General features: G+C 33.1%; 1 protein-coding gene across 6 annotated transcripts; it reads right to left on the bottom strand.

Annotated features, from left to right (window-relative positions):
* Positions 1–799: 799 nt before the first annotated feature.
* On the bottom strand, positions 800–13517 carry LOC110025120. Of its 6 annotated transcripts, none has more exons than XM_020725410.1 (7): positions 13126–13517; positions 10986–11058; positions 8350–8413; positions 8162–8202; positions 2148–2908; positions 1346–1854; positions 800–1112 (listed from the first exon to the last, which is right to left on the bottom strand). In XM_020725410.1, exons 2-7 carry the CDS (start codon positions 10993–10995, stop codon positions 1007–1009), a joined length of 1491 nt encoding a protein of 496 aa, XP_020581069.1. In that variant the 5' UTR covers positions 10996–11058; positions 13126–13517; the 3' UTR covers positions 800–1006. The 6 variants fall into 6 exon arrangements, with proteins under 6 accessions (XP_020581069.1, XP_020581083.1, XP_020581077.1 ...); XM_020725424.1 differs by lacking the exon at positions 13126–13517 and adding an exon at positions 12755–13041; XM_020725418.1 differs by lacking the exon at positions 13126–13517 and adding an exon at positions 12442–12573.
* Between the last annotated feature and the right edge of the window lie 1012 nt (positions 13518–14529).

Here is a 14529-nt window from a genome sequence, read left to right as displayed (position 1 = left end):
CCTCAATTCTTTTGATATTTACATATCTACAACCCGTATATATATATATATATATATATATAGATTAATAAGTCTTTTGAAGACGAACAAATTATACCATGTGAATTAAATTAAATTATTCTTATTATTGTTATTATATTATTACTATTATTGATATAAATAGACATTTTTCTAAATGTTTATGTTGAGAATATCCGATAAAATACATGTCGGATATGATATAAAAATATCATAATATCAGAAATAATATATATTTTCATCCCTTCTTTTAAATGATGAATATGTTCTATACTTATGTCAATAAATTCATAAGGGAGCATTATGAGATCAAATTATAGTATTATTAAGAGAACAATTTCTCTATAACCAAAAAATATGTGTGGTCTAAACATGAAAGTTCAGCATTAGAATGCGCCATGAAACATATGAGAAAAAGGCTCATAAAAACCTATGGAATAAGCATGACTTTGTTCCATTGTCTTCAAGACATCACTTTTATATGTAATAGGACCAAAAAGTAAAAAGTGTGCTGAAAATTTGTTGAATTACATGGCTTTAAGAATCACTGTTAAATGAGAACTTTAGCATAAAGAATAGTAAAATTTGAAGATAGCATAATTCACAATAATTCTCCCCTTCAATATGGGTTCATATAAAATATATGGATTTATACTGTCATTCATATCAATTCAAAGCAGCACGGTAAACTTAAAATAATAATAATGATAATAATAATAATAATAAATAATTTAAAAAATCAAAGTCAGAACATGCACATAAAATAAGCACCTTCTTCCTCTCCCAAACCAATAAGTATACAACCAGGAAACCGATTATTCTACACAAACAATACTATATTTCAATGGCACAGCCACCAGCTGCTTAAGCTAAATATAGAGACGAGACAAAAAAAGAGAAAAAAAAAAACATAAAATTTTCTTCCAAATCACTTAATACTAATGAAAATTTGACCAACTTGCTTAAATAATGAAGACAGAATCTGCAATCAGAATTTACAGCATGTAAGAGCCGTTCTCCATCGGTGCTTTCTCAAATGTCTGCGGTCAGCTTTCGCCATTCTTACAGGGCTACTGCTCCACTCAGGTTGGAGTCTGCAAGTCCATAAGAAGTTGCAGAATATCAATTTGGAATGAAATAAGAATAGAAAATTCAATTACAGAGGCAGTGAAAAATATGCAACTAACCGCAGAATTACACGCAATCAAAAAATATTATTCACAAATATGCTTCCTTTTAGTTTACGCATATGGAATACTCTTCAGAAAACCATTTTGCCATTTGAAACATTATGTATTCAGAAACAACCGAGCAGAAGATTACTTACACTGGAAAGGCAAAGGACTGGCCACTGGTTGTGCTGCTCTCAGACCGAAGGGATATGTTCCCAGACTGCTGAGTATGACTAGCCGTTATTGAGCCAGAAAAATTAGCAGGTCCGAGCGGATTCATGTCGCCATGAGCAAGTTGAGAAAATGAACTTCGAGCTGAGGTTGCGCCATCGCTTACTGGATCTTCATTTTCAACATAATTTTGAGACTGGGGGCCCTGCTGGTTGTTTACAACTCTGTTCTCGTTGCCGACGATAGATGGGTCTCCAGCTCCCAAATCAGAAGTGTGAGTCACAACATCAATTTTGGGATCATCAGAAGTCCCACTGGTATTATCAATTCTATCTGATTTGGTTTCATTAGAAATAACAACAAATTGTGATGTTTTCTCTTTTTCAAATAGATCCTTGTCGCCAGAAACTGTTCCTGCAATCGGCTTGCTTTCTTTAGCTTTATCAGGAGAGGAAGCAGCCATGGTTGTCAAATCTTCCTCTTCTTCTGAGACCTATGATCACAAACATAAAGACGGCAGTTTAATGGAGGAAAATTTATACAAATGCAGAGCATGTGCATGCATACAGAAACTATAAGTAGGGTTGAATTTATGCCAACAAAAACAACAGATGTATTATTAATCAAAGAAACATAAGTTGAATGGTGTTTCCTATACATCCTGAGAAAGCAGTCTACTTGAACTTGTGCAGTGCTATTTTATAGAACAACATTTTTTTCCACATTAATGCTCAGGAAGAGTATTAAAGAAACCAATGAATTAAGAGCACCAATTTCACTCCTTACCTGATCAAGTTTTTGCCCCGGATCTTGCTTCTCAGAAGTGCCATCATTATGGCTAGATGAATCCACTCGAGGAAAATTGGTGTTAATATCTTCTAAAATGTGTGATCTCTGGTCAATGACCTCTTCATAAGGTATGGTTGAAGTGGTTTCTGTTGTATCAAATAACTTCTTCTCACTAACTGCACTGCTACAATGACATTGTTTAACCGGATATTCAGCAACTAAAAGAGTTTCTTTATCTCCAACATTTCTTTCCACAATTTTCTCCAAAGAACCAAGCCCTTCATTAGTTGATATGGGCTTCAAATCTTCGGAGTTTACTTTTGTTCTTGTTTCCTCACTATTGCCATTCACTCTAGGAAAGTTCCAGCAAGAAAATTTTTTCTCAAACATTTGCACGCCTTCATCAATACAAATGTCCTTGATAGTAGGAGCAGCTTTGGTAGATGCTGCCATATGTGGTTGTTCAATATCAGTAACAGTTTTGTCCATATAAAACATATCTTCTTGGACATTCAAGCCGGTTTCAGAAGTAGCATAAGGACATGGAGCGGCTCTGCTGTCGCTCTCATTATTGAAATTATTAGTTTGAGATAGATCTATAGATTTGCAAACTTTTCCCTCTATAGCATCTAACATAACATCTTGCTCTATTTTTCCACCGCGATCATCTAATTTTGGGATATCAGATGTGAACTGCTTGTTATAATCAGAAGTCATTTTTGAGGCATGGTCACTGCTGTCATATGGAGGCTGTGCATCTGTAAATTAAGAATAGATTCAATAGAGTGTTTTAAGCTTAAGAATATAATTGACTAAAAAGAAAAACAAATTTCTATCTTGAATTCCATCATTTCAAATAGCTGCATTAATATTAAAGAATAAATTAATGGAAAGCAAGAAGTGTAATGGCATAGTGTATACTGATGTTCTAACAATCACTCAATTATACTTGTGAAAAGCTGCTTTCACTTCCAAGTTACTAGAAGGAAACATGCTGATAGAAATATGGTATGTGAAGTTAGATGACAGACTTAATGAGAGAAGTGTGCAAAAGAATATTAAAGAAAAACCTAAAATAAACAAGTTCTAAAAGCATCGTGATGGAAGAACATTTTTTACAAATATTTTTAAGAAGAGAAGGCTATGCAAATTATAAATTGCTGCAATGACAGTAACCAAAATAGTCTGAAGATGCTGTATGATGCAGGATGCCAAATTGAATCATTATCAAGTTCCAATTATTAGATTCATTTGCAGTGGAAACTCATGGGCTATCCCAAATCATGTTTATATGATGTTTTCCACAATGGCACTAAGCTGTCTTACATGCATTAGTTTGCAAGCAGATATAATGTTAGCGGGTAAAATCCTAAATTATTTGCACTGACAGCACAGAAAGAGCCAATAGACATGGCCGAACAAGTGACTTTAAAGTGATCAATCTGATTTGCTATCATTTCAATAGAAGAAATATTACGCATTTTCACATTTAACAAAACCTGATGCTTGTCGAATAAGGTGTTTTTAACAATGGCCCAAGTAGCTTTGTAGATTCATTTATTATTGAAAAAAAATATTTCAAGCAAACACTTGGTACATGTGAGCTGAGAAAATATTCTATATTAAGAACTCAAATAAACATGACTAAAATTATAATAGTGTGATCATAGAACTATTAAGAATTCAGGTGTGATGCATGACCAATTTTCCTCGCGTTTACTGCCTGAAAAAAATTAATTTCATAACTAACATTATCATCTACAAAAGTGCCAAAGTTCTAAAACAAATATGGATTTTTTTAAACATAATGCTGCAAGGACTTTACAGATCAAGTCTGCGTGCATTACCTAACTGTGCCCTAGTAGCCTGCATAAAATTATTTAGAAAACACATGAACACACACAATGTTCCTTAGATCTAAAGCAACTACGAGATCTAGTATTAAAAAAAAAAACTACGAGATTTAATCATGCGAATACTTTATAATTGCGCACTGACGTAATTTGCCTTCCTATCAAAATTATGCTGTGTACGCACAGTATTTTAGCAAAACAAGTGCATACACAATAACCATCCAACAGCACTAGAAAATTAGCCTATCCAAATACCAAAAATATCCGAAGGCACAGACACGTTGACACAAATCAAAAAGCACAACAATGTACCAATATCTCTAAAAGTTTACCATGGTTCGCTGATGAAAAATTAAAATAAGATGCACACAAAAGATCACAGTTCATAGTTTCCAAACTAATAATTTAGACAAAGATCAACCCCTTATGAGGAAAATTAGAATTAACACTTTATTCATTTAAAACAATAACTTAAAAGTCACCAAATTCTTAAATTCCATAAGAAATCTAAGTATAATTATTGAGTCCAACAACGATTGACACACAACTTAAAAAAAAAGGCATGAATCTACAATGACCCGTTTTTATTAATTGGAGAAGAGGAAACAAGGAAATCGAAGGAAAAAAAGTGAGGAGACGGGCAGTCAAAGGAGGGAGAGAAATCCATTTGTCGAGAAGCAGAGGGGGGGGGGAGGTGAAGCAAGGAGTCATGAAACCAAAGGTTACTTTCGCTCAATAAAAGTACTCGTGTTCTTATCCTATGATAATTTGACCAAATGCATTTACTAATACTATCATTACTTATTTTGAAATGACTAGTAATTTTTTGTTCCTATTGTAGAAATGATATGTGTGCACAACCTTAATTAAATTATCATCAATATTGATTGATTTATAAGTATATTGACTGTTATGCAAATGAGAAATAAATATTTATTATTAGAAATTGATACTTTTATTAGATTCTTGTATTAGAATTAACACTTTATTCATTTAAAACAATAACTTAAAAGTCACCAAATTCTTAAATTCCATAAGAAATCTAAGTATAATTATTGAGTCCAACAACGATTGACACACAACTTAAAAAAAAAGGCATGAATCTACAATGACCCGTTTTTATTAATTGGAGAAGAGGAAACAAGGAAATCGAAGGAAAAAAAGTGAGGAGACGGGCAGTCAAAGGAGGAAGAGAAATCCATTTGTCGAGAAGCAGAGGGGGGGGAGGTGAAGCAAGGAGTCATGAAACCAAAGGTTACTTTCGCTCAATAAAAGTACTCGTGTTCTTATCCTATGATAATTTGACCAAATGCATTTACTAATACTATCATTACTTATTTTGAAATGACTAGTAATTTTTTGTTCCTATGTAGAAATGATATGTGTGCACAACCTTAATTAAATTATCATCAATATTGATTGATTTATAAGTATATTGACTGTTATGCAAATGAGAAATAAATATTTATTATTAGAAATTGATACTTTTATTAGATTCTTGTATGCGTAGGATTGACTATAATTGAGTCAACCAAATGTACGTAAATGCAAAAAATATTGATATTGAAGTACCTTAAGTGGTATAATTTATTTAGAGAGTGTTTCTGTGACGGTTGTACATATACAAAATAATAATGGTATGTTGTTGATATAACATTCATTAAATAGCAATCTCAAATACTTATATTGGTTTATTAAAAAAAGTAACTAACATTTATATTGCTTTCTTTTTTTATTGTATTACTATAGTTTAAGAGTACGAGTATTCAATGGTTTGTTTAGCTCGTGATTATTTTTAAGCTAACTTTTCAGATTAATTTAATTGATTAAAAGATGAATAATAAAAAAGACCATATTTATAGAAATTAGGATAACCCGCAATGAGGTAAATTTAAATAAATTATTTTAATTTAATTTGATTAGCGTCTCTTTCATGTGTTAATAGTTAGTTATAAAAAAATAAAGATGAAAAATTTAGTCCTCACTATCTGATCGTTTGTTGACGCCATGATTAACTCCAAGCTCTGGGACAGGTCAGAATAGAATCAAACATGGTAATCCCATTGGAAAAACTAATCACTAAATAAATAACAAGATTGTGTATCACTAATTGAAAAATCCAAGCTTTATGCAAATATAAGATGAATCATCTCTCAAAACTTATCGAGGCTGGCAAGGCGTTCAACTAAGAAGAATTAAAGATACAGAATTTTATTCAACCATTTGATCATTTATTTCAAATTAATTGATTTTATTTTATTTTTTACCTCCTATTACTGAAAATAGATAATTTCTCACAATCCTCCAAGATCTAGCCTAATATTGTAAGTTTTAGTGAATGAACAAAATAGATGATTGGTTTCTTTTTTTTTTTCTTTTTTTTTTCCTTTTTTTTGTTTCACAAATCGAAACACGCACACAGTGCATATGCAAAACCTTGAACCCAAGACCTCTTGCTTGAAAGCCAAAGCTCTCAACCACTAGGCCAAGATGGCTTGCATAAACAAAATAGATGACTGGTTTTCAAGCTTCAGGTTTAGCCCATTGAATTATCCTTGGGACAAGAACTCAAGTGCTGCTCACCCTCTCCAAATTGGAAAACTCCTACATATTGAACTAAGAGTTTTTTCTCTCATTCCGCTCATTAGGTGTTCTTTTCCTTGCACCCAACATATTTCAATGAAAACATCAGAGAATATATTGTCATCCAAAACTATGATATTAAGAAACGATAAAAATGGGAGGAGACTAACAGGAATTACTAATTCAAACAGAGGCGAGGCGAGGCGAGAAAGAAATCAAGGGATAATAGATCTTTCTTGAGAAGAAGGGAGTTCCCTCCCTTGGTTTAATATAATTTTAGCTTGTTCCATTAAATCCAATCAAAATCACCCTCTTCCTTAGCTTTTGTCTTGTTCAAATAAGCTTATATAAAGATGGGCGTTTGCACTAACTACTCCTGCAATTCCTGATGATGATTGCTATGTTTAATTTGCACGTGCCATCTATGGAGAAGTGACAACTCTTCTTTCCAGAGCATTGATGCTTAAAAGTCATCCAAATTGGTCCATTGTCAGTTTTAATGAAATAATCTCATGTTCCTAAGCTTTTTACCACCCAGGTGTCCATTCATACAAAATCTAAACTATAAAGTAATATTTTTTTTACTTATTGTGTATTTCAAGATTAGGAAAGAAGATTGGACTGGCCGGCCAAGAAAAAAAAAACTCTACATTCTTGAAACATCAAGTAATTCAAAGAGTGGTAAAATGACCAACCTTTGCCATTCATTTTCTCCATAAACAAAGACATGACCTGGCTTTATGGCCATCTTGGTATCCTTCATTTGAAATCATAAAAATTATATTTCCTTCTCTTTTTAAAGGAGTTCACATAAATTCATTTTGACATCTCTGAATTTGCAAAACATAAATGTGTCTTTTATAACCAGTAATAAATAAATAAAAGAAAAAAAATCTTCTTTATTTGATGCAAAGTGACATTTTGAGTCCCTCAACTAATCCTGACATAACAGGCACCAGTACAGTTAGTATCTTTCAAAAACGATCGCATTAAACTTTTCAACTTGGAAGTAAATAAAACATGAGCATTGTTCTCCAACTTTACATAATGTAGCATGCACTGGTTGGTTATCCTATATTTTTTTTATTTAAATCCAAATCAAATATGAGTATTGTCCTTCTTAGTTTGTAGAATGTGATAAAAAAGAATTGAGATTGAACTTAAAAAAATGATTAGAATCTTCAATTAAGTTGTCTCCAAAATTTCAAAGGGGAATAGTTCATAATTCTTCATGTATTTATAATATTTAACAACAAGGTTATATAAAAGAAAATTGGTCAATTACTAGCCAAAACTGTAGCATTATTATTTCAAAAAATATTCCAAAAAATATTGGAGAGAGGTCCATCTTATAGCTAAACATATAAGAAAAAAATGGGCTACTAAACTTTTGGAGTTCAAATCACCAATTAAGTATTCTCCGAGTTTTATTCCAATCAGAGCTACACAAATAACAAATTTTGATTGTACTGCTTTCGTTCATTTTCATAAAAATAATAAAAGGAAACTAAACGTCAAAGCAATCAAGTGTATCTTTATGAGATACTCATCTACTAAAAGCAGTATAAGTGTTACCATCCACCTGCCCAAAAATTGTGTCTATTAATGTCATTGACCTACAAAAGAAAAAAGGAAGTTGACTAGTGACTTGTGCATACACCAATTAACTTGAATCATAAATTGTAAGGTGCAAAAGAAGCGCTTGTTGTGGATAATAAAATGCACTAGAGATTAATTGGAAAACTTAATCATCACGAACATACAAGGCCCAATGCAAATTATGATGTGTGGTAAGTAACTTCATGCATTGATCCAAGGGAGCTCCACCTGCAATATGACTACTTAATTCCTCGCAACTTAAAATCTAATCATAGAAAGAAAGTTTAATTCAATCGAAGTAAAATTGGTACTTGAAGCCTGTACAAATGTAAATTACGTATGTTGCTCATTAATAGAAGATCCAGATCTCCACATTTCTTGGAGGTAATCTTAGCACAAGTAGAAGAGTAAAAAAAATGTGCGGTAAGGTCTAGTTCAAAAGCAACATTTAGAAAAATAGCATAAGGCAAATGTGAACTATTAGGGTCAAATTTCTACTTCGAGATCTAATGATTAAGTGGGAAGAGCCTCTGATACTCTATTATGATAGTAAGTCAACAATAATGTTTAAAAGATGAAATCAATAACTGAGATATTATGACCTAATGAGGCAAAGAATAAGCCTCAAATAAAAATATATAAAACAAAAGAAAATTCATAAAGTTGCCATAAATCCTTAAGAGCTTAACTTAGTTCATTATAATGAACCACTCAATGTAAAATAAAAAAAATAAAGCAAATATCAGCCTATGCCTGCTTCATTCCATCAACCATCTTTGTTGTTGTCCTTACTCTGTTATTCACATTTGAAGCTCATAGGCTAGTAAGATCTAAACTTCAACTATAATTCTTAACAAATTAAAGCATCTTAATCCATGAAGGATTCCTTACCACCTTGACTGAAATTCTATTATTATAAACATTTTGCAATGCCAAAATATACTCTATTAAGATCTTTTTTCAAGGCTAGAGAAGGAATTGCTTGAATTACTATTCTTATATTTATATAAATTTATAATAAATCTATTCATTGGTCTTTGATTTCCCATAGAGGTAAAATAAACAACTTCCACTTAGAATTGTCATGTTAGGAGCCAAATTAAGACCTCTTTTCAAGAAAAAATTTAAAAAGTTACAAGAAAATAAGATAAAACTTAAAAAAATAAAAATACTAGACTTACCCACTAACAGTCATAGAGCTTGCAATCCCATCCTTTCTCCTAATCGAAACCCAAATAGTAATTGCAGCCCAAACTTCAGCCCCCACACTCTAAAGCGCGTGCGCTCTAAAATCACAACCATCTCTTGCTCAACACTAGAGCCATATTAAATAACCGGTCTAAATTATAATATTAAAAAGTAAACCCTCTTATAAGAACTCACAACAACAACAACAACAACAAGCCTTTATCCCACTAAGCGGGGTTGGTTACATTAATCCTTTTTCTCCTTTGTATCCTATGGGGTGTCATATTTTCATTTAATTTTAAAAAATTAAAATCAATTATATACAATATGGCTAAGCCTTTTTTTGTCTACCTCTGGCTTCCTCAACATAAGTCGAATCTAAAACATCTACTTCTGGTGGTTTTGGAGGACATGGTATAGACATGTCTATACCAACAACACTCAATTTTGAGTAGACATCCAATCACTTCTTGCAGAGATTGGAGGTGGTAATGTTGATGCAATGAGCCATATTGGGCATGTTAAAGAACCACTTCACCTTAAGCCTAGGGAGGATCTGCACTTCAGACTTCAGAGAGGGATTTGGTGGTGATCATAGGATGGGTTCATGTATGGAAATGCATGGAGAGATATTGGTTTTTACTGTTACTTGTCAAGGAGCTAAAGCCCGGGTGTTTCAGGCTGCACCAAGATCAAATGGTAAGCAGGTGAAAATTAAATGTGGAGGGATGAATCATGAATGGCGGAGAACGTTGCAAATTTCCAGAATAGTGTTGATCCAATGAATGTAGTAGCTAGGACAGATGTTTGGATCATCCATACTGACTTGGATTAGAACGACTCTATTTTCAATGTCTCCGATTTGGATTTGAAGACGCAAGCCAAATCTTCTCCAACACCGGGAGAATGATGGGGGGGTGTCAATGTTAGTGCTATCAAGATTATGTTACAGTTCAGTTTTTATGTGTTTTCTATTTGAATGACAAAGTTGTAATAAGGGGGCTTTGAGTGCTTATAAATAGGGGTTGTTTTGTGTATAGGAGCAGATTTTGATTTTAGAATTGTGAATTTCTTTTTTTGAGAAGGTTGGGCTACCTGTTCGTCTTCTTTGCAGTTGTATGTTGGAGTTGACAACCTAGGTGGTGTACAACCTAGGTGGTGTCTTACAGTGTGCATTATTGTGCTTACTTTAAATTAATAGTATTCCTTTTGTTGTTCTTTGCCTTCAAAATTCTTCTCAACAATTATTGATTGTTGTTTTGTTGAAATTGTAGGTATCACCTCAGATGCAACATATGTTGGCGTGTGCAACTGGATACGTAGAAGAATAATGTGAATGGGATGGCCAAGGTCAATGACATTAATTTTTTTGTTTTACAGATAATAAAAAGGAATAGAAAACATGTTTTCATTTAATGTTAGAATATTAAAAAAAATAATTAGAAAAAACTAAAATCACAAATAAAAATAAAAACAAACAATAATGCTAAACAACCCTTAGTTACCAATTGCATAAGAATGGTCACTCTACTAACTACTACGAGTCATTCAAATGTCTAGACAAAACAGAAAAGCAAAATGAATTATTACTGTTAAAAAGGTTAAATTTTACCAAGTTTCATAATGTTACAACGCTTTAATGCATGGTAGTCCTTGGACCCACAAACGAAACTTAAAAGTGTCACCTGCAATCCAAAAAAAAATTTAAAAATCAGCACCAAAACATTTCTGAGGTCAATATAAAACAACAGCAGTATAAATTCGGAACAAAATATAAATTCCAATGTTCATCGAACAAATTCAAATTCAAATTCAATCACATAAGCCAATAAATAAAAGAAACAAGTTAGCATAAATGAGTGAACACGTGTGATTTCAAAGAGAAGCCCTAAAACACATATGCCACAAGGCTGGGCAATAACTTTTGGAGCTTAGTTAAAGTGTAAAATCAAAAGCAAAACACAGTTAATGAGTTGGTTCACAATACTAAAATAACTAATAATGAGGCAGCACAATGATATTGCAAGCAAGACAACCATTTTCTGGGAAAACATGAATGATACATGAAAATGCACATACAAAGGGAAATGTTAGAAAAAGAAACTATCTGCCATTGGCAACTCAACAAGAACAAGAAAAATCTTATGAATAGACAATGTATAGTAACATCTATGCGAAGTTATATTATAGTTTCTAAGCAAAGTCTCAAATATATACATCTAAAAAGTTGAGTTAATCTGTGTATTAAACTGGAGAAGATTTAATAGACATGAAATAGAGGTCGGTTCATCTTCAGCATGCAAGAAGGATTTATCCTTTTATCAATGGCCACGTCACCTAAAACAAACAGGCTTTTTATGAGCTAGGAAGTTACCGAAACCTAGTATTATAGTACGATAGAAAAAAAAAAAAAAAATTCATGGCACCGCACAAGTCAACCCCCTTCTATGTTCAGTACCCATCTCTCCAAAGCAGGATCCATTTAGTCTCTAGCAACACTATAATTTTCAAATAAAGGCATGCTAAGAACTGATCCATTTAGTCTCTAGCAACACTATAATTTTCACAACTCTTTCAGAATTAAAAGTTTAAAAACCTGCTGAAAATCAAAGCAATCACAAGCTATCTCAGGGCTGAAAATGAAGCAGACCATTAGCTGAAATAAAAAAAAAAAAAGAAAAAGAAAATCACTAAACCGCTTGCAGTAGTCACGTATGGATCATAGAAGACTTGCTCCCGGTCTCCTTCCAACTACCACGAAACAGGGGCTGCTCCTGTCCGCTTGGTGAACTTGGAAAAAGAAGAAGACAGCCAGCAAAAAAATCCTAGGCACTAAAGAAACCCCACATATTAAAATACCACAGAATAAAATAGTAATCCCAACATATTTAAATATTGAACAAAGCTAGCAGACTAGGGCCATATCCTAACAAGAAACCCTTTACCGAAAATCGTAGGCTTGGATCTATACCTTTCCCACCCCCCTTTTAAACCCTAGCAGAAATACGAAAACCCTAGGAAAAGCAAGAAGAACAATTAAGACGAAACGGACGAAGCTGTGGAATTACTCAAAGTTATCTTCGATTTGGGGCGATGTCAAAATGAGTCTCAAGTCAAAACCTCGAAGGGAGGAGACAATTAACGACTTAAAAAATTCACAAAAAGCAGTTGGTGACCTCAGTTATATTGAAGCAGAAAGCATTAAATAAAGGAACAAAGGTGAAATTTATAGTATCAGAGCGGCCCCATTGACACCTTTTATTGGAAGAACACGACGTGCTAACAACAACAAGCAAACAGCCAAAAACAATTACCATAGCATTTAAGAACTAGGGTCATAGTTATTAGTGGAAAAAAAAAAGAAAAAAAAAACTCCCTCACGTTTCTGAGAGCGCTGTGGGCAACCCACAAGTTCCAAAAATAAAAATCTCAAAAGTCGGGTCGATGCTGGAAAAGGAAGGAACACCAGGCCTGGCATTCAGAAAGAATTATGCAACCATCCAGAATTCTAGACAGACTTGGAGAAGAAAGTATCGAGGGTGAATTTGTAAAAGTGAATCATATCACCGATCAGTAAAAGGAAAACTGCACCCGTTTGCTTTAGATTATTCAAAGGATCCCCATATCCTTTGGATTGGATCTTATACTGAAATTTAATGAGATCATTTAAAATTTCTTCGAATCAGTAAATCAATGAAGCACTTGAACTAACAGGGAACAAATATAACCTCCAATCAAAGAGAATTTCTTACCCGTTCCGCTCTTTGGCTTTCAGATCAGATCCAATCTCCGATATCAATTCCAGGAGCTCAATTTCCTGAAGCAGGAAAACGACTTCCATCATCGATTGCTTCATCGACAATTTTTCTTCTGATTCGATCGTAAGCCGCTTTCAAGAGATAGATAGGGTTTGCATTAATTGGTCGAGAGAGACTGGGATGATCTGCTACAGGTTTCGTCTGAAGGAATTGAATGCAATCGATAGATGCTTACTCCACGTGGAATAAAGTTGCATGAGATGGCGATATGGCAGCCGATGAGAGGCGGAGAAAGGGTGAATCGTCCAACGGTAAGGTTGCAGCAGGCTGGGTGCTTTGCAGGGGTGCACGAGTTGGGCGTGGGTTGGCGCGGAGGGAGACGGGTGCTGCCAAATTTGACAAAGGGCAATTTACATGGAGACCAACCCAAACTTATTATTTACAAATTAACCACCCTCTTTCAACCATACTTCAATTTCTCACTCAAACATAAAAAATACATGGCCCACCTCAAATTATTCTTTTTTTCAAACTCTCAAAATTGTGACACATCGGTTCGGCATATTATTCTTTTTTTCAAACTCTCAAAATTGTGACACGCTTAAATACATCAGTTCGGCACTTCAAAAAAATAACGTGAATGTTTAATTTGTAAATATCAATGTTTAGAGTGGTATGTATGTAATTATCCCATTTTTAGTTATTGAATTATTTTAAAATTAATGTAATTAGGGGTGTAAACAAGCCGAACACAAACGACTCTAGGCTCAGCTTGTGTTGAGCTCGTTAAAAAATATCATTGTTCGTATTCGGCTCGTTTATATTTCGAACACAAAAATTGTGTTCGTGTTCAGCTCATTTGTTTAACAAGCCAAACAAGAGCTGTTCGCGAACAAATAGTCGTTTTGACAACTCTAATCACGTAGCCTTTGGATGTTAAGAGTTGGGGCAAGATTTAAATCTTCTTCTTTATAGTAAAACTTCATTTAAATATAGTTTAATTTATTTTTATACTATTTAATTTATTTTTATTTAATTTTTTAATTAATAATTTTAATTGATTAAATCTTTATAGCATTGTATAGGGCTCGTGTTCGACTCGTTTATATTTCGAGCTCAAAAAGTGTGTTTGTGTTTGTCTCGTTTGCTTAGTGAATCGAACACAAGTCATTCACAAACAAAAAGTCATTTTGACAACCCTAATCACGTAGTCATAAGATGTTAAGGGTTGGACAAGATTTAAAAATTATTGTTTATATTAAAACATCATTTAAATCTAATTTAATAATTGTTATTTTATTTTCTTCATTAATACTCTTAATTGATTATAAATCTTTGTAGCTTTGTATTCAATTAAATTTTTAAAAAATACTACTCATCAAAGATATATATATAACT

The sequence above is a fragment of the Phalaenopsis equestris genome, unplaced genomic scaffold (genome assembly GCF_001263595.1).
Source record: "Phalaenopsis equestris unplaced genomic scaffold, ASM126359v1 Scaffold000002, whole genome shotgun sequence".
NCBI classification, from domain to species: Eukaryota; Viridiplantae; Streptophyta; class Magnoliopsida; order Asparagales; family Orchidaceae; genus Phalaenopsis; species Phalaenopsis equestris.
Note: the sequence above shows the minus strand (reverse complement) of the source record. Positions and strands in the feature narration are given on the sequence as shown.

Coding starts and splice junctions, on each gene's coding strand:
- LOC110025120 (XM_020725410.1), bottom strand. Junction 8,203..8,349: donor CATAATTTGCATTGGGCCTT/GTATGTTCGTGA, acceptor TTTCTTTTGTAG/GTCAATGACATTAATAGACA. Junction 2,909..8,161: donor AATTTTTGGGCAGGTGGATG/GTAACACTTATA, acceptor CTTAATTTACAG/ATGCACAGCCTCCATATGAC.